At 35.0% G+C, this 27,807-nt stretch overlaps 1 protein-coding gene across 3 annotated transcripts; it reads right to left on the bottom strand.

The window, feature by feature from the left end:
* Positions 1-27,807, bottom strand: LOC125656648 (uncharacterized). 3 transcript variants are annotated; one of them, XM_056143589.1, is made up of 8 exons: positions 27,692-27,779; positions 25,859-25,899; positions 16,101-16,151; positions 15,661-15,969; positions 12,799-12,996; positions 12,393-12,652; positions 10,630-10,726; positions 1-4,068 (listed from the first exon to the last, which is right to left on the bottom strand). In XM_056143589.1, the coding sequence occupies exons 3-8, from the start codon at positions 16,129-16,131 to the stop codon at positions 653-655; spliced, it is 4,311 nt and encodes a 1,436-aa protein (XP_055999564.1). In that variant the 5' UTR covers positions 16,132-16,151; positions 25,859-25,899; positions 27,692-27,779; the 3' UTR covers positions 1-652. The 3 variants fall into 3 exon arrangements, with proteins under 3 accessions (XP_055999564.1, XP_055999565.1, XP_055999566.1); XM_056143590.1 differs by lacking the exon at positions 25,859-25,899 and having other exon boundaries at positions 27,692-27,807; XM_056143591.1 differs by lacking the exon at positions 27,692-27,779 and having other exon boundaries at positions 25,859-26,101.

Genomic DNA, 27,807 nt, shown 5'->3' with positions numbered 1-27,807 from the left:
TGAGCGTATTTTATCATTTATTATTTATTCAAGTAAACACGCATTCTTTTATCACTGGCAAATTGCAATATACATGTTACATAAATTATAACTTCATATTTTAAGGTACATTCAATTTGATTTACTGCCAACATTAATATCAATACTCGACTGATTTAATGGCCAATACGAGGTTAACTGTTTTGAATCATTCATTTATATACATTTTAATCATTGCACTGCCTGTGTCTGAGACAACGTTATAATTAGGTAAAAGTCTGCAGCTAACATATGTGTAATATGACCGCAGAATGGGTGACATCGTGAAATGTAACAGTAATCAAACCGAACGATTACTAGAAAATACTTCAGCATTCACACATCGAGATTTTGTTGATAATGAAAATAAAACTGTACAAATCAAACACTCATATACAAATAACACATACTATAACTCACTGCCATTTTATTGTTAAGTATCAATACGTGGTTACTATATACTCAGAATTTATATTTCTAAGGTTGTTACCCCACGGTTTTGAGACCACACCCACATGTAACAGATTATAGATTGTTTTTCTACTTGGGAGGGAGGTTACACGTGAACATTGTGTAACGTGTTTCCTGATTTTGGAAAAACTGTGACTATAAACACGCACCATGCACACTATGATTATGGACGACATATTATAATGCATTCCAAAGTAAATAGATATTCATAAATATTTCTTCTTTTATTCATAAAAGCAATATTGGTAGGTGTATGTCCATTGTTATCCCTGATACTTATATCAGCACCGTTTTCTCTTAATTTTTGGACTACGAGAAGATTGGAACCTTCGCATGCTCTGTGTAGAGGGGTCTTCCCTTCTCTATCTTGGGCATTTACTTTCGATCCGTGCGCCATTAGAGTATCTACGAGATTAGGACACTGTCTTTCTGCTACCCAGTGAAGTGGCGTACGTTGTAATATATCTCTTACTGCTGTCGACGCTCCACAATCTAGCAAAATATTCACAATTTCGTAGTGATCATTTACAATTGCAAAAAAGAGAGGAGTTTGTTCATTTGTATCTTGTGTATTTACATCCACTCCGTTTGTGATAAAATATTCAATCATTTCAATATTCCCCTTTTCTGTAGCCGTAATGAAATTGATAGGTGTATAACGAAATATATCCGCTTTTGCTAGTGGTGATACGTTCTTGACTAAAAGTTTAATTATATCTAGTCGATTTCCTGCAACAGCTTTCTGCACAATTCCACCATGCCTAATAAGACACATTAGTACATCATAGTGTTTCAATAATCGGAATAACAAATCTTCTTGGATGTCGGAAAAACCAATGTCGGTGCCGTTTTGAATTAAGTATTTTACAATGTCCAAATGATTTTCTTTCGCAGCATGATGGAAAGCTGTGAAGTTTTTAGCATCTTTGAAGTTTACGTGACTCCCATTTTTGACTAAACATTGAATAACGTCAAAATGTCCATATTTGACCGCAATGTGTAAGGGCGATAATCCGTTGTAAAATACATTAGAACATGCACCATTTCTCAATAATTCTTCTGTAATAGTCAGACCTCCGTTTTGTGCTGCTGCATGTAAAGGAGAACCATAGACATTGTCACAGCTATTCACATTGGCATGACATTTCAGCAAATATTTGACAATAAACAGATATCCCCGTGCACATGCAACACAAAGAGGCAATTCACCTTCAATGATTTGGTTTGGGTCCGCTCCGTGATTCAACAAATCCATGACTATCGGCAAATTTTTAGCCTTTATTACATCAGTTAACACTAGTGTCTGTCGCGGAACCTTTTCTATTTTGCTGTACTGAGAGAAAACCTCTACAGCAGATGAAAACCCGTCGCAACAAGGACTATCCATTGGAGTATAACCATGATCATCCACATCATCCATGATCAATTGAGCGCCCCTACTGATCAGTTGCTCAATAGAGACAAGATCATTACAATGCACAGCCCAATGGAGAGGCGTCATTCCGGAAGAGTCAGTTTTGTTAATCAAATGTTTTCTTTCCAGCAACAATTTGATGGCATTTCGATGGGAGTTTTTTATAGCCCTAACCAGAGCCGTAGTATTGACATCAGCACCGTTTGCCCTTAAAAAGTTTGCAATGGAGGAGTTGCCTAATCTGCAAGCTATTTCATACGGAGATTCCATTTCAAAATTGCATTTATTTATATCAGCCTTATGTTTTACAAGTAGTTTTACCAGATGCAAGTCGTCGTATTCTACTGCAACAATGAGCGGGGTTCTGAGGACGTTGTAATAACTTGTGTTGAACCTATTAACATCTGCACCTGCTAGTATAAGACATTCTACTATATCCTCATTTCCAGTCTGACATGCAGCAATTAGTGGCGTATATGTGCCTTCGTATTCACTTTCAATACAGCATTGGTCTACATATTTTAAGATAATCTCTACCACACGTAGATTTTTACTGTAGCACCCCAATATTAACATTCGAACTTCTTCTTTGGAATCAGAGCCAAATATTCCATTATTTGATGACAAATATTCTTCCGATTTCCTCACTATGGTCAGAAGTACGTCACAATGGCCATATCCAATGACCCAATTGATTCCTCTTGCACACTTCACCCAAACACCTCCATCAAACTGCTGGTCAACCATAAAGCCAAGTTTGTATACGTCAACTTTAGTAAATTCTTCATTCATAGAGGAGTTCGTATAGATGTAATCGTCAAACTGCGATAACGATGTAAGGAAGATTTCGTATACTTCACGGCAATCAACTCTGTTTAAGAACTCTGCAAAGAAGCACTGAAACTCAGCATCTTTCATGCATTCATTATTGAACGTGTCTTGATATTTTTTCTGTTGTAAATCGGAATAGAGCCTTTCCGACAATTCCGTAAACAATTTACGTGGCAAAAGTATACTTGAAGCTGGATTGTTGTGCATTCTTGTCTTGCTCAAATACAAATGACTTAAAATGAATTTACTATTCATGTATTTTAACATATGCCTAGGATTTTCTGACGCATATTTACATGCCAAAACTTCAAAGAGAATATTTGGGCTGATAGCAAAACCATAATCAACCTTTACAACAAATGTCCCTCGCATTTGTACATATGCCTCTTGAATTTTTCTTATTGGAACTTCTCCACAAACTTTGAATACGTCTTTCAAAAGTTCTTGATTTTCGTATGTTTCACCTGTTACAACGTTTCCCGCTAACATACACAAGACTAACGCACAGTACTTTTCCTTTTCAAATAGGCACATTTCTTCAAGCTGCTTTATCAAAGTATCGCAAGGTTCTTTGAAAAACGTAATACCGTGTTTTTGAATTAAGGAGTTGCTAGCATATATCTGACAAAGCAATGGCAACATCGGGTATTCATTTAGATCAAATTCAGCGCTTGCAAGTGTTTTCGAAGGTATTCCTCTTAATTTTCTTGTTGAAATATTTCTTTCTCGCAATAGGGGAGCATCATTTTCCGAACATCGGAAATGCAAGTCCATGAACATTGGATGAACGTTCTGTGTCAAACAATGTTGAGCAAATATTTTCTGCATTTCTTCACTGTTTAATTGAAAATCTTCTGATTCTAAATCTACGAGGTATTTGTCTTGAAAAATTAAGAAGCTTAAACATTGTGCTTCTTTATATATACTTCTTCTTGCCGTAAATATCAATCTTATTTCCACTTTTGTACTATTCAACATACTCTCTAAAAAGGATTGGTGGTTTTTCAAGCCTTCACATTCACTGAGATTCAATTTGTATCTACCAATGGGATTTTCAATAACAAATACACATCCCGTCGAATTATGTTTTGACGAATAACTCTGAATTTGCTGTCTGATTTGTTTTACGCATGAAACTGCAATTATTTTCCAACCTTCCTCCTGAAGAGCTAAGGCACAGTGCCTAGCGGTTGTAACTTTCCCTGATCCAGGACCCCCGATAATTACAACACATTTTTTGGTACGTATGCACATCATTACTTCATAGTAGGCCCGCGTTTTTATAAAAACATGGTCGTCTTCTCTCCAGTTTTCCAATTCCAATTGATCCGTGTCTGTAAGAGAAATTTAAAAATAAGATCCTGCAACATCACATGACTACATTCTTTATTTTCACGGATGCAGAAAAATACTAAATAATTGTAGTCAATCATTTCATGTATTTAGATTATATCTAAGTGCTCATCAAATGTAATCTAACCCTGAATTTGCCACAAGTAAATGGATGGAATAAAGTAGGAGTTCAAGGTATCATTCATACAAGAAACTTTTGTGCAAATAAAGTAAGGTCAGTTATAAGTGTTTCAATGTAAATGAAAGTCGTGGATTTTTCAAAATCTTTCTATGATATTTATTGGAATACATATACATGTATGCATCTTTGCTAGTTATCTTTCGTTCATTAATGTGGATGGCATTGCACGGATTTTTATCTTATTTAAAACTAAAGAAACGGGTTGTCATGATCAATACTTATGCTGGCACGTTGCTTATGCACCCTTGTTAATACCAATGGTGAGCATACGTGGTATTACTGACCAAAATCATACTTTTTTACTTAACACTCTTGACTTCCATTCCATATGCAGTCTAACAGACAATAGCAATGACGTTCAAAATATGAAACTTTATCATAAACAATCACATGCCAACAATCTGTTGGAATTCTCATGGGCACGAATTGTGCTTCTTTGTTCATTGACCTGTTTTTACATTCTTATGTAGCAGAGTTTATTCAAAAACTTTTATATACGAAAAATATCTTGCTCTGGCCTTCTGCTCGACTTTTAGATATATCGACAACGCTTTATATATTAGCAAGAATAATATTCATTCATATGTCGATTCAATATATCCTTGTGAACTCGACATAAAAACACCACAGAGTACTCCACATCTGCTTTGTACTTAGATTAATGGTGAAGATAACGAACAAAGATCAATCTCATAACTCCTATAACCAATAAAAACAGAGAGTTGGGCAAACACGGACCCCTAGACTCACCAGAGGTGAGATCAAGTGCCTAGGCGGAGTAAACATCCTCTAGCGACCGGTCACACTCGCCCCGAGCCCTATATCCTGATCAGGTAAACGGAGTTATCCGTTGTCAAAATCAGTGTACCAAGAACGGTCTAACAATCGGTATGAAACACGTCAGTCAGCATTTGACCCAATAATAGGTTGTATTGACGAACTAGATCGTTATAACGACCATAGAATTTGCGAAATGCTGACTTCAATCGAGACTTAAAAACCCTGTACCATCAACCTGTTTGTCAGTACCTTGCCTCGATTTAAAAACTGACCATACCCAGAACTAGGTCTTGCGTATCGAATCAGTTGAGAGATATTAACACCATATGCAGGTGATAATGGAATATTACTACATAAATATGGGAAGTTGACGATGGAGAACCTGAAATCACCCCGCTTGTCATAAAGTCAAGTTGTGAGGTTGCCGTTAAAATCTATTTTCAATAATATGTCAGATATACCAAAGCAGAAGTATAGGTCAACATAAGAAATCACACATTTTATATCATATAAACTTTTTCACTATCAATAGTTTACCTTTTTGTAGTTTTCCCAGTGAATACAATTCCCCTGAAGGGTATATTTCTATCATGCACAAAGTTTAATTTAAAGAGGTTCGCACCTGAGATTTGGCGTGACGTCAATTTTTTTCAGGAAGAATATTCAATATATCTGCAATGAAGGAGAATTAAGAAAAGAAAAAGAAAAACTGGGGTCTCAACGTTTGTTATTGATTTACAATGTTTTAAATATGACCTTTTTGCACTTAAACTTTATGCTAGATTTATTCGTTTAAACAAGATTTGTTTGTTGGTGTCAGCATAACCTATGCATTATAAATGAGTTATTACAAAAAATGGATACATAATCAAGTCTTCTAACAATATAGATAAAAAGTTAATACTAGTAATGGAAATATAGATAATGACCTTTTTGCACTTGAGATACAAAAAAATTCATGATATCAAAATTGAAAGTTTAAAAGTACATATTAGCAGTAATTTCTAAAATTTCACAGAATTTTCAAGGTCTTCAAATTTGAAAGGGAACTAAAATAAATTAAGGATAGAGGTCAAAGTTTTAAATTATTGACGAAAATACTGAATTTCAATGCAAATTTCTAGCAAATTAATTTAAACTTGTTTAAGAATCGGTGTTCTATTTGGAAAAATATATCAACCAAGTTAATGAATGACAACATTTGAACTAGTTCAAAGTCTCAACTACTTATATCATAACTTATAAAACTGAAACACACGTAATAGATTCGTAATATGTTTACACCAATGGGGTCAGTACTGAACCAGTAAATACTTAATTGTAGCATCATGTGCAGTTGTGCTTAAAAGGTCAGAAGGTAATTTAACTTCCTTAATAAAGAAACCGCCGCGGTGGCCTGGAGGTTAGAGCGTTCGTCCCGCATGCGGAAGGCCGGGGTTCGAATCCCGGCCGCGACAGATCTAAGTCATTAAAACAGGTAGTTACAGTTCCATCATCAAACGCTCGGCATCAAGTGTGAATGTCATGGGTTCTTCGAGATGACCTTGAAAACGAATATCCCGTGTTGCAGTAGGTGTGCCACGCTAAAGAACCCTCACTGCTCAAATGCCATAAGCGCCGAGCAGAGGCCCAAATTTGAAGCCCTTCACCGGTCTTGGTGACGTCTTCATAGGAGTGAACAATTCTCGAATGAGACGTTAAGCAAGATACAATCAATCAACGTTAAAGGGACTGATTCACCATTTTTTCCCTTTTAGTGATCAAAATTTACTGTCTAATGTGTTTAAAAGATTTCACATAAAAATTAAGATTATACATTATCACAGAAGCTCATTTTAGAGAGTTTATAATTTGTTTTGTAAACAAAGATTGCGGTATGTTATTGTTTACGAAATTTTCAAAAGAAATGTATATTCATCTAAATTTATCATATCTTTCATATTTCAAGCATTTTAAAGGTAAAATATGTCATCTAAAAGTTAAAATTTGTGACTACGCAAAATTAAGATGCTTTATATTACAAAATCAATATTTCACTTGTTGGTTTGTATACATAAAAAGACTCGAGTCTTTGTTTACATAACACAGATTCAAGGCTAAAATATTGCTTTAATTCTTGCATTCAGAAGGTCAAAATTTTGACTGTCAACATTAAATGAGTTATATCTTTAATGTTTAACATCAAAAATGAAAAATATTTTTATCAAAAATCGTGAACTAGTCCCTTTAATAAAGATTTTTGCTAAAGCCCATCGATGACATAACACGAGCATCAATCTACCATAAATCCCACTAAGAGTTTTCTCCATTTATGCAAAGGTGTTTTAACAAATTATTATTATTAAGAATACAAAACCAGGTCAGCTAATAAAAGAGCACAATTTGTCCCCATGTATATATACATGTATATAACATTGCCTAATGTGTTGCATATATGTATTGCTATACACATATAGTGAGTCTATCTGTGTTTAACAGCGAAGATACACACACCTAATACTCTAAAATAGGAAACATCATTCTAAATAAAAACATCATTCTCAATATAAACATCATTCTAAATATAAACATCATTATAAATATAAACATTGGAGTAGTCTCGATCTTAACAATACATCTATGAGTTTAGATTATTATCATTTATTACATACAGTGTATTTTGATATTTTCCCTATCGATTCTAAAAAAGAGCACCAGTACTTTTACTTAGCCATTAAAAGTCCACACTATGCTCAGGTACTACTTGAACACAATCATGGCAGACGTCAAATGTCCTTACATAAATCGACTATTGTGACGTCAAATCTGTTCACAAATTATGATGGCTGTACACAATTCAGCTGCTATCAAAAATGTAAAGGAATTTAAATCTCTAGAATTAGAAGTTCACAGAATTTCAAAATAATGTAAAAACAAGATGTCTTTACGTGACACTGATGTTTTCAACATTTCAGTGAATAATTTTCAAAGTATGTTAGGGTTCAATTCAAAGGTAACAAAGTCAAGAAATTTGGTACCAATGGAAATGTCTTCTCAAGGGAAATGCACATACTAAATATGAAAGCCGTGTCTTACGGTTTGAAAAAATATGCCTTATATACATTCTTGTATGAAGATTTCTATTAAAGTAGTTCAAAGGTCAATGTAAGGTCACAAGGTCAAAGATTTTGGAACCAATGGAAACGATCCGACACAAGGAATACATATGCCAGATATGAAAGCTTATGTTGTAAAAGATATGTCCAAGGTTAAAGGGCTTTTTTTCTTCTTAATTTCCGAAATTTATACCAAAGGTCAATTCTAAGGTCTAAAGCTCAACAAATATGGTATCATTGGAAATATAATCTCATAAAAGATGAATATGTTTAATATAAAAACAGTATATCTAACAATATGAAAGATGATGTATATTAGATTGTTTGTTTTGCTGATTTCCGCCACACTCAACAATTTTGCAGTTATCTGGTGGTTCCCAGTTTTTATTGGTGGAAAAGAGAACCCAGATGCAATGTACCTGGGAAGAGACAACCGACCTTCTGAAAGTAAACTGGGAAACTTTCAAACTTACCGTCGCGAGCGGGATTCGAACCGACAGAGGTGAGAGGCCGTCTGATTTTGAGTGCTATGCTCTAACTACTCGGCCACGGAGGACCCCTATGTATATTAAAATTTTCTAAAAGTAGGTCAAAGATCAATGTTAAGGTCGCCAGGTTAAAACGGATGATGTCAATGTAACGTTCTTGTCATAAGAAATACACATATTATATATTAAAGGACTCCTCCTAGGCACCTGATCCCACCTTTGGTGTGTCCAGGGGTCCGTGTTTGCCCAACTATCTATTTTGTATTGCTTATAGGAGTTGTGAGATTGATCACTGTTCGTTATCTTCACCTTTCATTCAGACAATAACCTGGAAATAACAGTGTCTGCGCTATGGCATTCTAGTAGTTTTCGCTTTGATTCTAAGCATACCTGTAGCATTTTATTAAAGGACACATCTCATGTTTTCAAAGTATACAATATTACATGCATTTTGTCTTCTTTATGCTTATAGTTATTAATTCTAATAGTTCGTTCGCCGAAATTTTGCGATAATTAACCACAATACAGACTTAAATCTAAGCCCCGATTTCAAAAAGTCAAGTTAATTAGGTAGGTAGTCACGTGGTACAGTGACGTCACATGCGCCCTTCGGATTGTAAAAGTACTGCGAGATATGATTAAAAACTCAACTTTTAGGGGCCTAATTAATTTACCATGGGCAACATTTAAATCGATGTTGATAAATTGTCCGAGTTTTATATGTGTTCGCCACCAGTGCACACATATAACGATGTAAATCCCCAAATATAGCGAGTAAAGCGTGTATGAAATCGGCAAAATTGTGCGTAAATAATGTTTATAAGGGTCGCTGTCTACAAACTGTTTGGGGATGTTATTCCTTTATACATCTGTAATTGGCGCTGTTTTTCTAAAATAAACAGTGCAATCATTATTTATTTTTGGATTAGACAAATTATGATACGTTAAATTGTTGACAACTAGGCCCTATGCCAAGCTATTGTCACGCGTACATTTCGGAAAGAAAGAAAAAGACAACACACACACAAATCAATAAAAATATTCAAATTTAAAGTGGTAATCACATTATTTTATTTTGATAAAGCAATCTTATTACTATTCTGCACGTCTTTAGGAAGTACGAAGTGGGAGCACGGCGTTATAGCCTACTGACGCACTCAAGATGCTACGAGTTCAATAAAGAAATAACTTTATAATTCAATTTAAAGTTAGGAAATACAATATTCTATTATTTGTATAATTAAAAGTTCAATTATTTTGTATCTTTATTTTTTGTTGTTGTAAATCTACCAGTTGGTAGAAGTTACATTGTATCGTCGATATATGTTGTTACAAGGTGAAGGTCAGTTGATCCGAGTGTGTATTGAATTTGAAGAGCAAAACAGAATGTATGCTATAGGTCTACCAGTGCTTATAGCTTCGATATATCCATTTTCTCGCAGTTTATCAGGGTCTCTGTCCAAGCGATGTTTGAAAAGGTGACTGGGTGTGTTTTTTAAGGTAAAGTTCTTGCTCCAACAAAAAAATTATCCACGTCTTTTTTCTCGTACCTTCCTTCGAAAAAATGAAAAATACTCAGTCTAAATCCTTTCTACCGACAACTAGTACACCCGAGCACGGCACAAAACATCTTAATGCATTATTACTTACAAGCCGTTAACGTGACAATTGGTTTTTTGTCGATTAAATCTAATCTGTTTATGAAATGGCTGATAGATGTTTTCAAACCCGAGGGCTCATATGACGTCACCAAAATGGCGCGTAAACTAGCGAAAGAAAATATGCATATCGCAAGATTTGAATTTCATCGCTTTCAAACTCGAAAACTACGCAAAATATTTCATTCAAAACACATTTAAAGTGGTTTTAGGCATAAAAAGAGTTAATTTTGCTGAAAAAATGAAAAAGTTTAGAAACATGCGTTGTGTCCTTTAATGCATTATTATTTACTTCCTTGAAATGAAAAGACACAGCCATTCCTTGAAATTTTACAATTACCTTCAAATTGGATAAGATCTATTCCAAGATCTAAATGTTTCACTTTATATTTGGCAACTTCATCGTCTAGTTTCCCGTCGCACAATCTATGAATAACCTACAAAGCAAATAGGGGAAATGTTTAAAATATCTGGAAGATGGCTCTTTTATAACCACAAAAGTGTAATATGTCGTAATAAACAACATCTATTCTCGTGTAATGGGCATTGGTGTTTATTCACATCATGACCACTGATATTTACACGCGATCATCACTCGGGTTTGAAGTTTTCAAAATAATCTTAACAAGATGTTTGAGAACACATCTACAAATTAAAACATACAAGCGTATTTCGGTTGCATGAATTCAAACGAAGACCAGTGGTCACAAAAGGGGTTTGGAAATAAGAAAACTCTATTAAAAAAACGGCAAACTGACAACTTAAAGTTTTAAATCGAGGCAAGCTACTAACAAACAAGTTGATGTTACAGGGGTTTCAACAGTCGCGATTGAAGTCAGCATTTCGCACATTATATAGTCGTTATAACGATCTAGTTCGTCAATACAACCTATCATTGGGTCAAAGATGTCTGATGTGTTTCATACCGATTGTTAAACCGATTTTGACTACGGATAACTCCGTTTACCTGATCATGATATAGGGCTCAAGGCGGGTGTGACCGGTCGACATGGGATGCTTACTCCTCTTAGGCACCTGACCACACCTATGGTGTATCCAAGGGTCCGTGTTTGCCCAACTATATATTTTGTATTGCTTATAGGAGTTATAAGATTGATCACTGTTCATTATCTTCACCTTTCATATGCACCCTCATTCAGATTGACGTTTGACCAGCCTATCACCCTCAAGTTCAGAGTAGGGCCAAAAAATGGGTTTAAATGTTTACAGAGAACTCTTTATGAAAAATCCTCTCCAAAACCAGGAGAAAATGATATTTCAAATTAAAAGGCAATCACCTTCATACAGTCTGAATTAGTTTCCTCAGAGCTTTGCTCCTATAGTACAGAGTGGATTACATATATGTATGTTAGAAATTTTACGGTTGTAAATGGGAATATTTGAAATTATTCTTTTATAAACTTGGCTAGAACCTCAAAGACATTTTGCAGAAATCGTCATGTGATGTAGATTCATATCTGTCCAGGCTTAACTGAGATTTGATACTCAAAACAGGAACATGCAACTACTCATGTGAGTGATATGGACCTCTTTCTTTTCTTATGAATTCTCGTAGAGGCGTTACATTGGAACTATAATGATCCTCATTTTTGTATTTCATTACTTATTATATACGATTCAGCACATCATTATCTTTGAATTCATTAACATCTTTTTTCTGTGGGAATCCAGGTTAAAATATGTTCTCAGTACCCTTTTCTTCTCGTAAGAGGTGACTAAATAAAACGGATGAGACTGCAAAAACCGAGCCCCAGTGTCACAGCAGGTGTGGCATGATAAAGATCCCTCCCTACTCAAATGCTTTAAACGCCGAATATAAGCCTAAATTTTGTAGCCTTTCGCCGGCAATGATGATGTCTCCATATGAGTGAAAAAATCTTGAGTGTCCCACTATATAAACAATATAGAATCAATCAAACCTAGGCACCTGACCCCACCTCTGGTGTGTCCAGGGGTCCGTGTTTGCCCAACTATCTATTTTGTATAGCTTATAGGAGTTATGAGATTGATCACTGTTCGTTATCTTCACCTTGCATTAGCATCAACATTTGAAATAGGTAGTAGGTAATTTTTAACACAAACCCTCGCCAAATCGTTCCATTTCTTGTCAAATTCTTCTGATGAAAGCCATCTTGTTTTGTCATGGAAAGTAAAATTCCTATGTAACCGTATTCTTTCAACATCATCTGCAATACGAATACTTTTCGTATCTGGATCATTGCCCCAGCCATTTTTTGGCTTTTTGATATCATTCCTCTGTTTACCGTTACTAAGGGTATTTCTTAGTAATGTGTATATCAAGGTTGCATCAAAATCTGCTGAGGAAACCTTTACCTCATTATCTTGAAGAAATAAAAAATATTTAAGTGATTGATAATAATTATATTTTATAATAAATATAATATAAAATAAATATGATAATATAGATATATTTCACTGTGTTATTTTCTGAATATCACTCTTTGCTATTGCATGTAAGATACCTTACCTGGATACAATATATGACATTGCTCTGCTGTACATCTCTTTACAAGTTTACTCTCATGCTCGAAAAGATGGTTTTCTAATGTTGATGGAGGAACAAGTGTGTCAAATAAAATTCTGAGAGCGTCCTCGCTAATTTTAACAAGGAGAACAAACCTTACAAAGTTATTTTCCTCCACTGTCAATATGTTCCGGTGTTTATCTAAAATCAAAACAATAAAACGACATTATGCACCTTAGGTTTTCTCCTGAATTAAATCTCTACATTTGTTGACAACTTTTTATCTATAACAATAGATACAAATTGTTCATTCATGCATTCATATCTGTGTTCATAAAAAAAAAAAGGTTCAAGGCAGAAAGGTGGCGTTGGCATTTAGAGATGTGAAAAGGAAAAAGATTCCATTACATGTAATACCAAGCGAAGATTCGGCCCGTCCGCAATCACCAAATAAAAATAGAGATAATCTCTACATTCATTCACTGAAATTTTTGTGATCCCTATGGGCGCTGCCATATTGTTTTGTTCATTAGATGATTCTAGAGGGTTTTTTTCATTTTGAATGCCACAAATACAAGACTGACATGTAATTTGTATTTCAAACACCCCGTTTGTTAAAAACGAATGGTATGATCATTGTTGTTACAGTGTTTAGCAAATCATCAAAGACAAAAACAGTTATACGACTAAATAGATGAACGAGTCAATCATCAAAGAGAAAAACAGTTATACGACTAAATAGATGAACGAGTTCATGAGTTTCTTTATCGAGGTAATCTACATCGTCATAATGGCTGACTTCCTTTTAAAACATGGATGAAAATATAAATATCAGCAATATTTGTCTATTCATTTTAAAATGCCTCGCGCAGTTGAATAGCTCAGTAGGTTAACACATCGACTGCTGAACTGTAGATCGCGTGTTCGAGTCCTGCAGGGGTTTTAAATTTTTCTCAAACTGCTTACGACTAAAAATGCATTTTTTGACTAAATAAAGTAAATATAAAAGTTTTCAATTTCAAAATATTATGGTACATATCCTCCACTTTTCATCCATATCAAATTTCTTTGGTGTAGCATACCTCCTTAAAGAAGAATATACGATATAATTACGGTTACTGTTTTACCATTTCGAATTTATTGGTTAATTTTGATTGGTTTTAACAGTCTTTTTAATTGCAAACGGGATGCATTGTTGTTGTTTATAATTGTTTGCTTTGAAAGAGAAAACAAGTTGAGGTTAAATGTGACGTCACAATGCACGCTTTACGTCGCCTTGCGTTTTATGTTCCGCGTTAAATGAATAGGCGGATCCTGTAGAACTGGTATCCTCATATATCCTCCTTGAATATTGAAATGTTACAGGGTGTTTACCTCAAGGAAATTTTTATAAAAGATATATTTTGAAATGAATCATAATCGACCGTACTTAACGGAATTATAACTATCAATTGGGACACGTCAAAGACCATTTCGTGCTTCGCCCGGTCCAACGGTCACACCGTATACATATTATGTTCAAACCTAAACGCAATAATTCAGCTTAACGTTATCACGTTTGTATATGAAAATGTTTTCAAGCATTACTTTAAAATGGCGTCACTGTAAACATTATATAAATATTGCATGTAGTTGAGGGTAACATTGAAAATTTTCACCCCGAGAAAACCTTTGTCAACCGAGGCGTAGCCGAGGTTGACAATGGTTTCTCGAGGTGTGAAAATTTCAATGTTACCCTCAACTACATGCAATATTTGTTTTATTATACTGAATGCTATGTAAACAGGAAAGCAGAAAAAAAACTTACGTCTGTTGATATTTGATCAATCACTGTCATGAAATATTTCGTATATCGATGCGGATATTCCCGTTTATTACAAACGCAAAAATGACGTCTTCTAACAATCTACGGCGAACCGTACGCGCATAAATTTGACGCATGTGATAATTTTTTATAATATCACCCGTTGTCAAGTACTGTTACCCCTTGCTAGATATTATACCCCCGGGGTGTGTGTTTTCTGTTCTCAGAGGGTAACAATATGTTTTTTTCAAATGCTTCTCGACCAATCAGATTCGAGTATTTTACATGAAAGTATGATACTACGTTTTAACATTCAGTGTCCTATGACGTAGAAATTTGCTTCCACGCATTGCTTTACTATCACGTTATAATGAAAACTACGTTTTAACGGTCAGTATCTAATGACGTCTAGACTTGTGTAATTTTAACGTTCCTCTGTGTGTGACGTAACGTCGCTGTGTTACTAAATGTAAAGCTTCTGAAGATTTAAAATGAAAGCACAAAAGCTTTACTGAACGTCTTCGTGTTTTATCTTTTCTATCTTTTCACCTATACTTGTACCGATCATTGCGAAAAGTAAATATATAATTATATAAAGAGTTTAGTCTTGACCCACAATAGGATTTGTCCAGTGTCGATCAATTCAGGGCCATCTCCAAGATCTTTGTAACATTTGATTTCATAATCGGCTCTGTGGGGCGAAATTTCTCCCTCGAGTTTAATAGTTCCGCCATGTCCAATCGCAACGTATTCTGGTCTTAATGTGACGCAAATTTCTGGATCTTTATCACCTGTTACATATTTTTCTATTGCCACACATTACACTCGATGATTTTAATATGTAGACGTTTTGTTTGTTATCAGCTTTTGTAGTTTAATTGTAGATTTTTATTTCCTTTTCAATTTAATTTTCTTTTCTATGTGAATATTCTATTGTCCTGAAGAAAGGACAGATCGTTCGGCAAATTTGGTTATTGACTGTTGTTCGTGTCGCTGGTAATTTCCAGTGCTTTATATATATATATGATATCATCCAAGCCTACCATCTAATGAAAACTTACGACCAAATAAGTGGACAACTGACTTCTTGCTGCAAGCGATTTTTCTATTTCGCAGGGAAACCTCCATATGATAGTGACATGCATTGTTTTCTTCCACTCTGTTGATCACGAGTTCAGAATTCCTGGTACCAGTGTACTTTATTTGTCCAGTGTCGATCAATTCGGGGCCATCTCCAAGATCTTTGTACCATTTGATTTCATAATCGGCTCTGTGGGGCGAAATTTCTCCCTCGAGTTTAATAGTTCCGCCATGTCCAATTGCAACGTATTCTGGTCTTAATGTGACGCAAATTTCTGGATCTTCATCACCTGTTAATAACCATAGAAATGTGATTGTAATACACACGGAGATAGGTGTTGTTTCAATATTTTGATTTAGCAGAGCTTACTATCAACATTTTAAGTAGATGTCATCTATTTTAATTTTTTGTGATACTAACCGTTTTTATCTAAACGATATCCCGTTGCCATGATTGGGGCTCATTCTCAACCTAAAAGATTGCATGAATTAGTTCATCTGAATTCTTAGCATTAAGTGTCAGAAATATCAACATATTACATATCTACAATCAGGGTTAGGGTTAGGGTTGAATGTTGAGCATAAAGAAGCAAATCTTTTCGGAGTGATTCCAAGCGTGTATCGGGATGGTTGGAAATGTGACACTGTAGAATTTGCTGATATATGTACCATTAAACAATATGTTGTGTGTTTTATGTCCCTTCAAGAATTCCCGATAAAACTAATTCTCACTTCTAAATGCCGACCGCTTGGCGAAGGAGCAATCACTACCTGTATTTACGTCTGAGGTTTAACAATACATTGTCACGAGTGTGGCTCGAACTCACAACTTCTCGGTTACCAGGTGAACGCTCTGCCACTGAGCTACTGCGACCGGTATGTAATGATAACATATCTCATTTAAAAGTGGAATGTATTTACTATAATACTTAAAGTGTTGGTGAACACTGCATTCACACTTGTCACTATCTACTTTCAGCAAATGAAATGTCAAAAACAGACTACAGTAACATTATGTCAAGTCAGTGTATGCTTCATCAATATAGCCAACATTGTTGAAAGATACAATTCGTATCAAAAAGTACAAAGTATGTAACATATACACCAATACTAACGTGATCGGAATATAGCCTTTATTGGTGGAAAGTAGAGCATAAGATCTGGGACTTCCGAGTGAAATCTAATCTCGCTGCTCCCGAGACTTTGACGCGAGTTACCCGAGACCTGACGTAATTTCTACCGGAAATTAATGTGCTTTAAGGACTTCCAGTGTTATTGTATTTATTAATTAGAAATTATGGCATATTGTACTTTGTTTCTTTGCGCAATAAACATATTTACATATTAATGTATTAGTTTTCAAAGGACATCATCTAAAAAACAAATAAGAAATGATAATACAGAGTTATTGTTCTTATCTTTTTCTCTGTTTGAAAGTCAAAGTATCATATCAAAATTAAGGATTATCTCCCTCATGCATAGCTCTTATCCTTAGACGAATTTGACTCCACTTTTTGGCACGGCACTCTGTTTTTCCCTAAAATAGCTCTAGCAAGTTTATCGTTATTTTGGATTTCAAACATTTTGGTTGACCATCACTGAAGAAACATTATTTGTCGAAATGCGCATCTGGTGCATCAAAATTGATACCGTATAAGTTTTACATTATTACCCCTGGGTCGAGACCTCTGCTTGTGGACTGATAGTCCCCGGGGATCTCTACAGCCTAGAAGTTAAGTACTTCGTTACTAGCTTGAAAATACGGATGTATATTTCATTGCTGTGATAAAATTTAGAAATTCATTTCCAAATTAAGGATTATCTCCCTCATGCATAACATTTTTCCTTAGACGAATTTGACTCTACTTTTTTGGCATTCTGTTTTTCCCTAAGGTAGCAGGGGACATTTTCGCACTATAGGCCCGGTCAACTTTTTCAAAAAAATGAAATTACCCCGTATTTGAAGTGATATTACATGTGTAAAAATGTATACAATAATTTTAGGATGCATGTCAAATGTAGCTGAGTGCTCAGTAAAAATGTTGATATACAACATGTAGGTGTCACCATGATTCCTAGCATATAGATGGGTGCAAATACGAAACTAAGACACGTGGTCAGCTGCTGAAGAAATTCCGGTGAAAACATGCAGGGTCTAGCAAAAGGTCTGTAGCTGTGAGGGAAGGTGGATGGCCCCATATGAGAGGTAGATTTTTGAGAAGGGCAGATAGGGTTCTTGATTGTGCACAGTGTCTAAATCCCCATGTTTGGTACTCTGATGGTGTGGGGGTGGTGTGGATTAGCCCAAATGAGGGAAAATCAAAGCAAAAAAAGGGGAACCTTCTCACAGCATGTTTTGTGCACCAGCACCAGTATTTATAGATTACAAGTAATTTAGGGTCATAATTTATTAACTACACTAATATGAAATACAAGTATTGACATAAAGGGGAAATATGATTTTTCATTAGTCTGTCATAATCTGACTTTGGTGTATACCCCCTATCCACATGTTTCAAAACCAAAGAAACTGTCCCCTGCCACCTAAAATAGCTCTAGCAAGTTTATCGTTATTTCGGATTTCAAACATTTCGGTTGACCAACACGGAAGAGACATTATTTGTCAAAATGCGCATCTAGTGCATTAAAATTTATACCGTATAAATTTTACATCTAAATATCAATATTGCATAGCGACTGGGTGAAATTCATCAAACACTGAAATTGTACATACAATTTACCATTTTACGTAGAAAATATATAGTCTGTTTCATGTTGTTTGAGGTATGCATGTATATATCAACAAATAAAGATGCAATACGAGTGTCTTAAAACTTTTTAACTTAACTCTAAAAAAACCCACACATATTTGGCGGTATTAAATAAAGTGAATTTATTTTATAAAGAAAATCAATTTTATTCAGTTGATCTCTTAGGGGTGGTACATACCACTAATTCATATTTTATTGAAATATGAACATTTCCACAATTAAACTCATTGATGCACACATCAACCCTAAAGAATCATAATGAATGAAAAGTACATGACATTTATTTATATAATAATTATTTTTTAATGAAAAAGATTTTCTTGCGCAAATTCTATGGTCGTTATAATAATCTAGTTTGCCAATACTACCTATCCTTTGGTCAAATACTGTCTGAAGTGTTTCATACAGATCGTTAGATCGTTTTTTCCACACTAATTAGGACTACGGATTTCTCCGTTTGCCTGATCAAGATATTTGGCTCACGGTGGGTACGGCCTGTCGACAGGGGATACTTCCTCCTCCTAGGCACCTAATCTCGTATGTTCAAGGCCCAACTATCAATCATGTATTCCTTATAGAATAGATGAGATTGATCACTGTTTGTTATCTTAATATTTCATGTACATGTATTCTTAATATAAAATCATAGTAGAAAACATTTGAACATCCTGAGTGGTGGTCGCATGCCCATTATCTACCGATTGATAGTCTATAGCTCTTAGTTTCTATATGCAAATACATGGATTACTAATTTTTATTTATGCACGTATTTATGTTTATATTAATAATTAACACATATATTAATGTGACGGGAAAAATTCAAGTACAGTGACCCCCCGTTATAACGCGAACATTTGTACCTATGCAATTTTGGCATTATAACGGCGTGGCATTATATCGGGGTGGGGGGGGGGGGTGTACAGCTTTCATAAGAAATCAAATAAATTATATCTACTCCATGAATGTGCTATTAGATTTCGGTGTGTCCGCCATAATCAGATTTTTAAAAAAAAAACAATGAGCATATTTGAACTCAGATCATTATCGTTTACGTAACTTATTATCTGCTCCAAACTTTGAGATTAGGAGGACTAACGGTGAATAATTGGTTAAGCCTGCTCACTGAAAATTTCCTGCCGTTGATTGGCGATAATTAGCGGGGGTGATTATAACGGTAATTGACCAAATCGTACCTGTAAACAGGTTGGTGGATGGCGGTATGCGGGATATGGCGTTATAACGAGGTTTTACATAGCGAGGAAAACGGGACTTTGGACTTTTTTGGCGATATGCGGGGGTGACATGATACCAGGGGGCAATATAGCGGGGGTCACTGTACATCATGATTTTGTTTCTTTATTCACTCTAATTACAAACTATTACAAAAACATATATGTAATATATCACGTCAAGAATCTTTTTCATATCTAAATTAGTCATATACTGTACAAAAATTTAAATCTAAATCAAATAAATCCACAATTACACAACTTCTGGCAGATGCTGTGGCACAGTACCTTTGACGTTTCTTCACAGCTGTTAATATTTTCATCAGGAGCAAATATATGGGCTTGGTAGAACATTTACTCGATCTACCAATGTATCTGTCTTTGTAAGGACTTTTGTGAAGTTTAGGAACTCAATTTTGGTACGGTAACTGATATTCAACAATTGCATTGACTGGGACATCAAATGTATCTAAAACTGCAACATGTTTTGAAGAATTTCTTTTTTTAAAGGGAAGTTATAAGTACGATTACCAAAGTTTCAGAAATCAAAATTAAGCCAGAAACAATACTAGAAATTTTGTGTCATTTTTTGCCACATTAGGATTAATTGTGTGCACTCAGTATGGTTATCAAATGCATAAACAATATTGCTTTCTTTCACATGAAGATCTCTTATATGAAAAGCTGTGTCCGATGCTGATTATTATTAATGTTTCGGTTTGTGCTTTATTCTACTGAATAGCTAGCCTTGTGAAAAGAAATGTGAATTTCCATTATATAATTGTAAGTTATCACGTATATCGCATGTTGATGGAGGTTTAAAAATTTAGAATAATAAGGCCTCAAATAGAAATTGCTGTGTTCCTGACCCTAAATTAAACACACTACCCTGAATTATTTTAATTAAACATATTATGTTGAAGAGATCATTCCAGAAATACTTTTAGGAATCTGTAATCTACTTCACAGGCAATTTTAATCAAAATGTATTTAAAAGTTGCAATGATAAGCGACAAATGATGCCCTCGTGTTCAATACGACATCATGATTGTGATCAGAATGTTAAAAACTTGTGTACAGTTACAGAGTTTCCTAAAACTATACTTCTACTATTGTATCCAAACTTTTTAATTATCAACAAACTCTTCAGTGCCTAGATACAGACCATCTTATCCGTAATCCATCAACGTGTTTTGTACTTCATCTTCTTTCAACTATAGTCCACCTGGACATGTTATTACTGATGATATTAAGGAGGACCTCAAATCACTTATTCTAAAAGGTCCTAAATACAGGGAACCTTGGTCTTTCAATTGGCGACAGAACTTTAACTCTATTATGAATTCTGTCAAAGACTATACCAGACGATAGGCTAAATATGAAAAAAGATGAACTAAAATAAAATAATTCATTCAGATGTTAAACTTATACGGTACCAATTTTGATGCACCAGATCCGCATTTCGACAAATAATGTCTCTTCAGTGATGCTCGACCGAAAGGTTTGAAATCCAAAATAACAATGAAGTTTTAGAACTATTATAGGGATTATATTATAGGGATAGCTATTATATGTTTTGGCTCCAGCTGACAAAGCTTGTAATAACAATGTCTTTGTTTGTAAGGCTCATGATTACAACTGTATTTTAAACGAATTTGGCATTAATTCCACTTTTGGTAATCGTACGTATAATCCAACTGCCCTTTCAAAAGAACCATGCTTCAGTTTTAGACACATTTAATATCCCAGTCAATGAGTCGAATAAATATGAGCTTACTGTACCTATTCTGGATTCCTAAAAACTACATAAAAATCGTACAAAGATACAGTGTTCTACCAAGTCCCTATCTCTGCTCCTCACGAAAACGTTAACAGTTGTGAAGGAGAAACTTCAAACGTACTATGCGACTACATATGCCAGAAGTGGTGTTAATCAAAAGTGGATTTTGAAGAAAAAAAATCTAAAGAACTTTTAGTGAACTTCAAATTTCAAAACTTTTCCCAAATCAATAATATTAAAACCTATGCCTTTTCAACACTTTACACGACCAATCCTCACGATAAATTAAAGTCTAGACTATTTGACATGAAAACAAAAGTACGTACCATCTATCCTTCTGTGTTTAGTAAACCAGAAGTGATAAAAGAATTAGATAGGTTACATGAGGAATATGTTTTGGTTCCAGCTGACAAAGCTAGTAACAACATTGTCTTTGTTTGTAAGGCTCGTTATTACAACTGTATGTTAAACGAACTTGGCATTAATTCCAATTTTGGTAATCATACTTATACTCCAACTGCCCTTTCAAAAGACGAAATTCTTCAAAACCATGCATCAGTTTTAGACACATTTACTATTCCAGTCAATGGGTCGAATGAATATGAGTTACCGTACCTATACTGGATTCCTAAACTACAAAAAAAAAATTACAAAGATACATTGCTGGATCCAGTAAGTGCTCTACAAATCCCCTATCTTTGCTCCTCACGAAAATGTTAACAGCTGTGAAGGAGAAACTTCAAACTTACTGTGTGACTACATATGCCAGAAGTGGTGTTAATCAAATGTGGATTCTAAAAAATTCTAAAGAACTTTTAGTAAACTTGAAATCACAGAATTTTTCCCAAATCAATAGCATTAAAACCTATGACTTTTCAACACTATACACGACCATTCCTCACGATAAATTAAAGACTAGACTTTTTGACATCATAGACAGTTGCTTCTTCAACAAACACGGAAAACGGAAATTCTCATATCTAGTGATCAGTCATTCAAAAACTTACTTTGTTAAACACCACTCTGATTCCACGCACAAGTACTCTGAAGTTGAAATAAAAAATATGCTAGAGTTCCTCATTGACAATATTTTCGTGGTCTTTGGTGATCAGGTCTTCCAACAGTCTGTTGGAATTCCCATGGGCACGAATTGTGCTCCTTTGTTAGCTGACCTGTTTTTTATTCATATGAAGTAGAATTTATTCAAAAACTTCTACGTGAGAAGAAAAAATCTCTCGCTGTGACCTTCAATTCGACTTTTAGATATATCGATGACGTTTTGTCTATTAACAATGATACATTTCATTCATGTAAAACTTATACGGTACTAATATATCGATTTGATATATCCCTGTGAGCTCGAAATAAAGGACACCACAGAGTCGTCCACTTCTGCTTCATACTTAGATATTTTATTGAAAGTAGACATTAACGGCAAACTGACAACTCAACTGTATGACAAACGGGATGATTTCAGCTTCTCCATCGTCAACTTCCCACATTTATGTAGCAATATTCCATTATCACCTGCATATGGTGTTTATATATCTCAACTAATTCGATATGTAAGAACTTGTTCTGGGTATAGTAAGTTTTTAAATCGATGTAAGCTACTGACAAACAAGTTGATGGTACAGGGGTTTCAACAGTCTCGATTGAAGTCAGCATTTCGCAAATTCTATGGTCGTTTTAACGATCTAGTTCGTCAATACGACCTCGCATTGGGTCAAATGCTGTCTGACGTGTTTCATACCGATTGTTAAGCCGTTCTTGGCACACTGATTTTGACTGCGGATAACTCCGTTTACCTGATCAGTATATGGAGCTCACGGCGGGTGTGACCGGTCAACAGGGGATGCTTACTCCTCCTAGGCACCTTATCCCACCTCTGGTGTGTCCAGGGGTCCGTGTTTGCACAACTATCTATTTTGTATTGCTTGTAGGAGTTATGAGATTGATCACTGTTCGTTATCTTCACCTTGCATAGCAAAATAAGGGGGACATCTGTATTTTGTAGTCTTTTCAATATGGCGAAAAGTCGCTAATTATTGTTTTGTTGACTTTTCGTGTCGAAAATACGACAAGACGACAAAAAGCCAAGCGAAAAGACGGCAAATTAGGTCGGTAATTTGCGGGTTTAATTCATCGTCTTTTCGCCTACATTTTGTCGACTTTTCGATTTGTCGTCTTTTTGACTTTTCGTTTCTTTTTTTTTTTTTCGCTTCGAGTGTGTAGTGTGTTTCTTATATGATCCTCTTTAAATATATTTACAATGACAGTGGCGGATTCAGAAAGTTTTCAAAGTGAGGTTGCCACCAATATTGCACTTTTTTGCACCAAAAAGGGAAAGCTGAAGACACTAAACTGGCAAAAATACATTTATGCTCTTCATTTTTATAAGAATATAAAATACTATTCGAAGAAACCAGTTTTCTATTGTCCCGCAGCTTTGTTATTTTTCTTGGCAATTAACAATGGAATACATATTGTTGGTTAAAAATTGGCATTTATCAATGACGATTGAAGAACTTGACAATTTATTTACAACCTCTATAATAGCGAGATCCCCGAGTATCAAAACTACAATTCAGACAACCTAAACAAGAATGACATTGGGATTTCCCTAATTTTTATAAATCTTGTTAAATACAAACATAATAAAATAGAAAAACTAAGGTTGCACCTTAAACTTTTGCCATAAAATCCAATGACAATTGAATTTCCACCGCCCAAGGGACAAAATAAATGAAAGACGGTTATATTTTGGGTTTTTATTTAGAGAATTGTAAGAGACCTTCATAAATTCTGTACAAACAAATGTAATATACTAGTAATAAAATAGATGGAGTAGGTAATGGATAGTACTAAATACTCTGAACATGCTAAAAGCACTGTACTTGAATAAACTGTTGGAAAGACTAGCACATCCGAAAATGTTCAACAAAAGGAGGGTTGCAATTAACCACGGTACCTCCCTCCAGATCGGCCACTGACGTGATGACCATTTAGCGTACGACGAGCTAGTGACAATTCCTTTGTGATCAAAAACAACTTATTAGTCCTGCCTATTGGTCGAACGGTTTATGTCTATCTACAGCGCTGAATACACTCTATTAGTTACATATTATACTAATGTACCCCTTTTATAAGGTCGATCCCTAGATTTATTGGCTTCACAGAAATGCATATCGACCGAGCAAGGTGTACAAGGTCCATATGCTGTTCTTTGAAGTTAGTATATTCAAAATATCAAAGCGCTACATTTATTATATCATAGTAACAGAGAAGAAACAATGTGATTAGTGTTGATTTGTGTCTTTGGATTATCACGGTTTTTGTTCTTGCAGTAACTCAAATCAATATAGGTAAAATATAGTTTTACACGTGCTATAGAACAATCCAATCAGATTTATCAAATTACACAGTAAAATAAGAGAGATGGGGTACTGAATATTTACTTATTAAATGGCTACTGACATCTTGAATAAACGTAGCTGTAAACAACTAATGAGGAAGTCCACCTTATTTCTTTGTCTTGGTCTACCCATATATACACCAGATGCGTTTGTAATACCTGACTAATTTTCTAGGTTGCCTCGAGCAGTGCACATCTCCGATAGGAGGTATGGGCAATGTTATATCGTGTCATTCATGTACTCAAAAGGTCAATAAAACTATCAAAATTAGTAGTATATTCAAAATAATTGTATAATTGGCTGAAAATGTAGAGATGTCTGCATGCCATACAAAGTGTGAAAACTCATCAAGATCAGCTGATAGAATGGGATATATAGAGAACATAAATTTGCATAAATTACAGATATATGATAACTTGTTAACTACAGCTTTATGCACGCTAAGAAAACGCGTTGAACGCGGATAATTAATTACCTGGACCCGCTTAATTGTGGCGAGGTATAAACTATACGTCACAAATATTCTCTTTATTTCGCTTATTTAAAAATAATCACAATGTACAATGATAAACACGATTGGCATTCCACCAGTAAACATATTGTCACTCCATCATACAACTCAAAATTCCAATTCTAAAATGTGTTGTTGTTGCTGTTGTTGTTCTAGTTCCAGTTGGATAGAATTTTCAGATCTCGTCAGATCGAATTTTACCGTCAAAATCATACACCTCTTAACAGTCAGTAGGCTATAATGCTACAGAAATAAATATCAGTAAAATGCGCAATTTGGATTCCGCGCCTGAGGTTGTGCTGCATGAAAACTTAACGTATCAACCATCATGGGCGCCATTTTGTTTTCTAACGAAGCGAAAGAAAATGAAAGGCCAATGAAAACGGAAGTATAACGTCGTATGAGCATAAACAGTGGGACCTTGGGGGCTGGAGTCCTCAAAATAAGCACCAAGAATAAAATAAAAACTTACCTTCGCCATCAGATAAATCCGCGCTAGTACGTTGTTGTTACCTGTCAAAGTGAACACCGGTTGTCTTATTTGGTAAATTCGTTTGAAAACAGTGTAATCACTTCCCATTCTCATGAATGATTTCACTTCCCTTGAAAGGAAGTCTCCAGGGAGCTTGTAAAAATAGTACTAAGTGTAACTTAGTTTTGCTGTCTGTTCTAGCAACAAATGGTTCCCTGAAAACTAACCATCCTTCTCGTATGGAAGCGTTTTGGGGTTCTTTTTTTTAATTTTTTTTTTACTACTCTGTGGATTGTTGCACCTCCACACAACAGCGTTCTTGCTGTAAGCTTTGTTTATTAACATAAAAAAGGACGATGAATTCATAAAGTAGGTTAACTTTACATTTCATTGCCCTTTTAGCGAATGGATTTCTTTTTTACATGTCCACTGCAAATCCCCAATGCGAACATACAGTTGTGTAGAAAAACAGGAGGCCAATGGACCTTATCGATCACCTGGGTATTACTTTGAAAGTATCATTAGTCTCATGGGCTATAGATCTAGAAAAAAATCCTGTTCTGTATATATCTGCTAAATTCTAATATTTAGCATATTCAGCAACAGCACAAAACAAAACTTAAATACCCACCCACCCCCCCCCCACCCCCACCCACCCCCGAAAATGCCTTTATTAATGAAAGACTTTATCTACATAATGTAATATAATATATGTAGCATTAACATGATATAGATACGACTAATTTTGACCCATCCTAGAGGCAACACCGTAGGGTTGCGAAATTCACAATGTTTGTGCATTCTTTTCTGAGTTTCCTAAATATGCATTTAGTTTTTCTACCGTATTAGCAAACTTAAAAGAAGTATTTCAAATTATAAAGACAATAATGCCTGCTCATTTGAAATATCCATTTAGTTTCAATTCAGTATCAATAGCATTAAAGAAGATGTTATTTAGATATTTGCACATAAATACTATGTACCATACATGTATGTTTGCCTCCGCTCAGGAGTCAGAAAACCTACCCAATAGATCAGGAAACATAATTTTGGTAATGTCCTTACTGCTTTACATCACTAAGCATTAAATGTTTCTTCGTCGGATGCGGTTATAGAGAGGATGTTTGAAAATTGGGCAATTCTTGGAAGTTTTTGCCCCGCCTCTAAGCAGTGATTGAAATAACCTTGCGCCCGACCACTCGCAACGCAAACATTTTGCTACGGGCGAATAAATTTCTTGGTATAGATGCACGACAGGATAGTTGGTAAGTAGAATAAACTATAGTGTGTAAATCACGGAATTCTTTAATATTGCAAAGCCATCATTCACGATAACACAGGTGCCAGTGGTATATTATGCAATTTTATTTTAGGAATCCCGAGTTTGTAACTTAATTCCGAACTCGATCATTTTGTCGGTATATCGGTACTGAAAAAAACATATCGCAATACGACATTTTTTGTCAACGAACCGCAATACACCGGAATATCGGTATTGTTGCGCATGCCTATTAGATTTTTTTTTTAAAAAAATGAAATGATAGATTTCAAGAAAAGATTCAAAAATGTGAATTGTTGACACATTTATGCACTGACAATTTTGACCCCTCCCTGATACTTGTGGTTATTTCAGTCTGCGTCCTTGCGACCGACAATTTCGGGTCGCTTCAATGCACACATATCTTAGGTAGATCAGATTAGACAACAGACCCATAAAATGTATATTTATCGATGTCAGTAGAGCTTTAGTACATGATTAAAACAATTCCTAAAATCTGTACCTACCGTAGCTATACCTATACACTGATATAGATATTGAGTGTTCTCGCTTACCTGAGTACTGGCTTAGGTGATTATAGTTTGACTAGTGGCCTGTCTTTTCCATATCCTAGCAGCGACTGACAATGGACTAATGACTGGCTGCCTCAAAGAACAGATGTACGTAACAT

Source organism: Ostrea edulis, chromosome 7 (assembly GCF_947568905.1).
Source record: "Ostrea edulis chromosome 7, xbOstEdul1.1, whole genome shotgun sequence".
Taxonomy (NCBI): Eukaryota; Metazoa; Mollusca; class Bivalvia; order Ostreida; family Ostreidae; genus Ostrea; species Ostrea edulis.
The sequence above is the reverse complement of the archived record's forward strand: the minus strand, read 5'-3'. Positions and strand labels throughout refer to the sequence as shown.

Excerpts from the sequence above, each read along its gene's own strand:
- LOC125656648 (XM_056143590.1), bottom strand. The coding sequence starts at position 16,131 with ATGGCAACGGGATATCGTTTAGATAAAAACG. Across the intron at positions 15,970-16,100 it reads ATATCGTTTAGATAAAAACG|GTGATGAAGATCCAGAAATT; the intron begins GTTAGTATCACA and ends GGTTATTAACAG. Across the intron at positions 12,653-12,798 it reads ATGTCATATATTGTATCCAG|ATAATGAGGTAAAGGTTTCC; the intron begins GTAAGGTATCTT and ends TATTTCTTCAAG.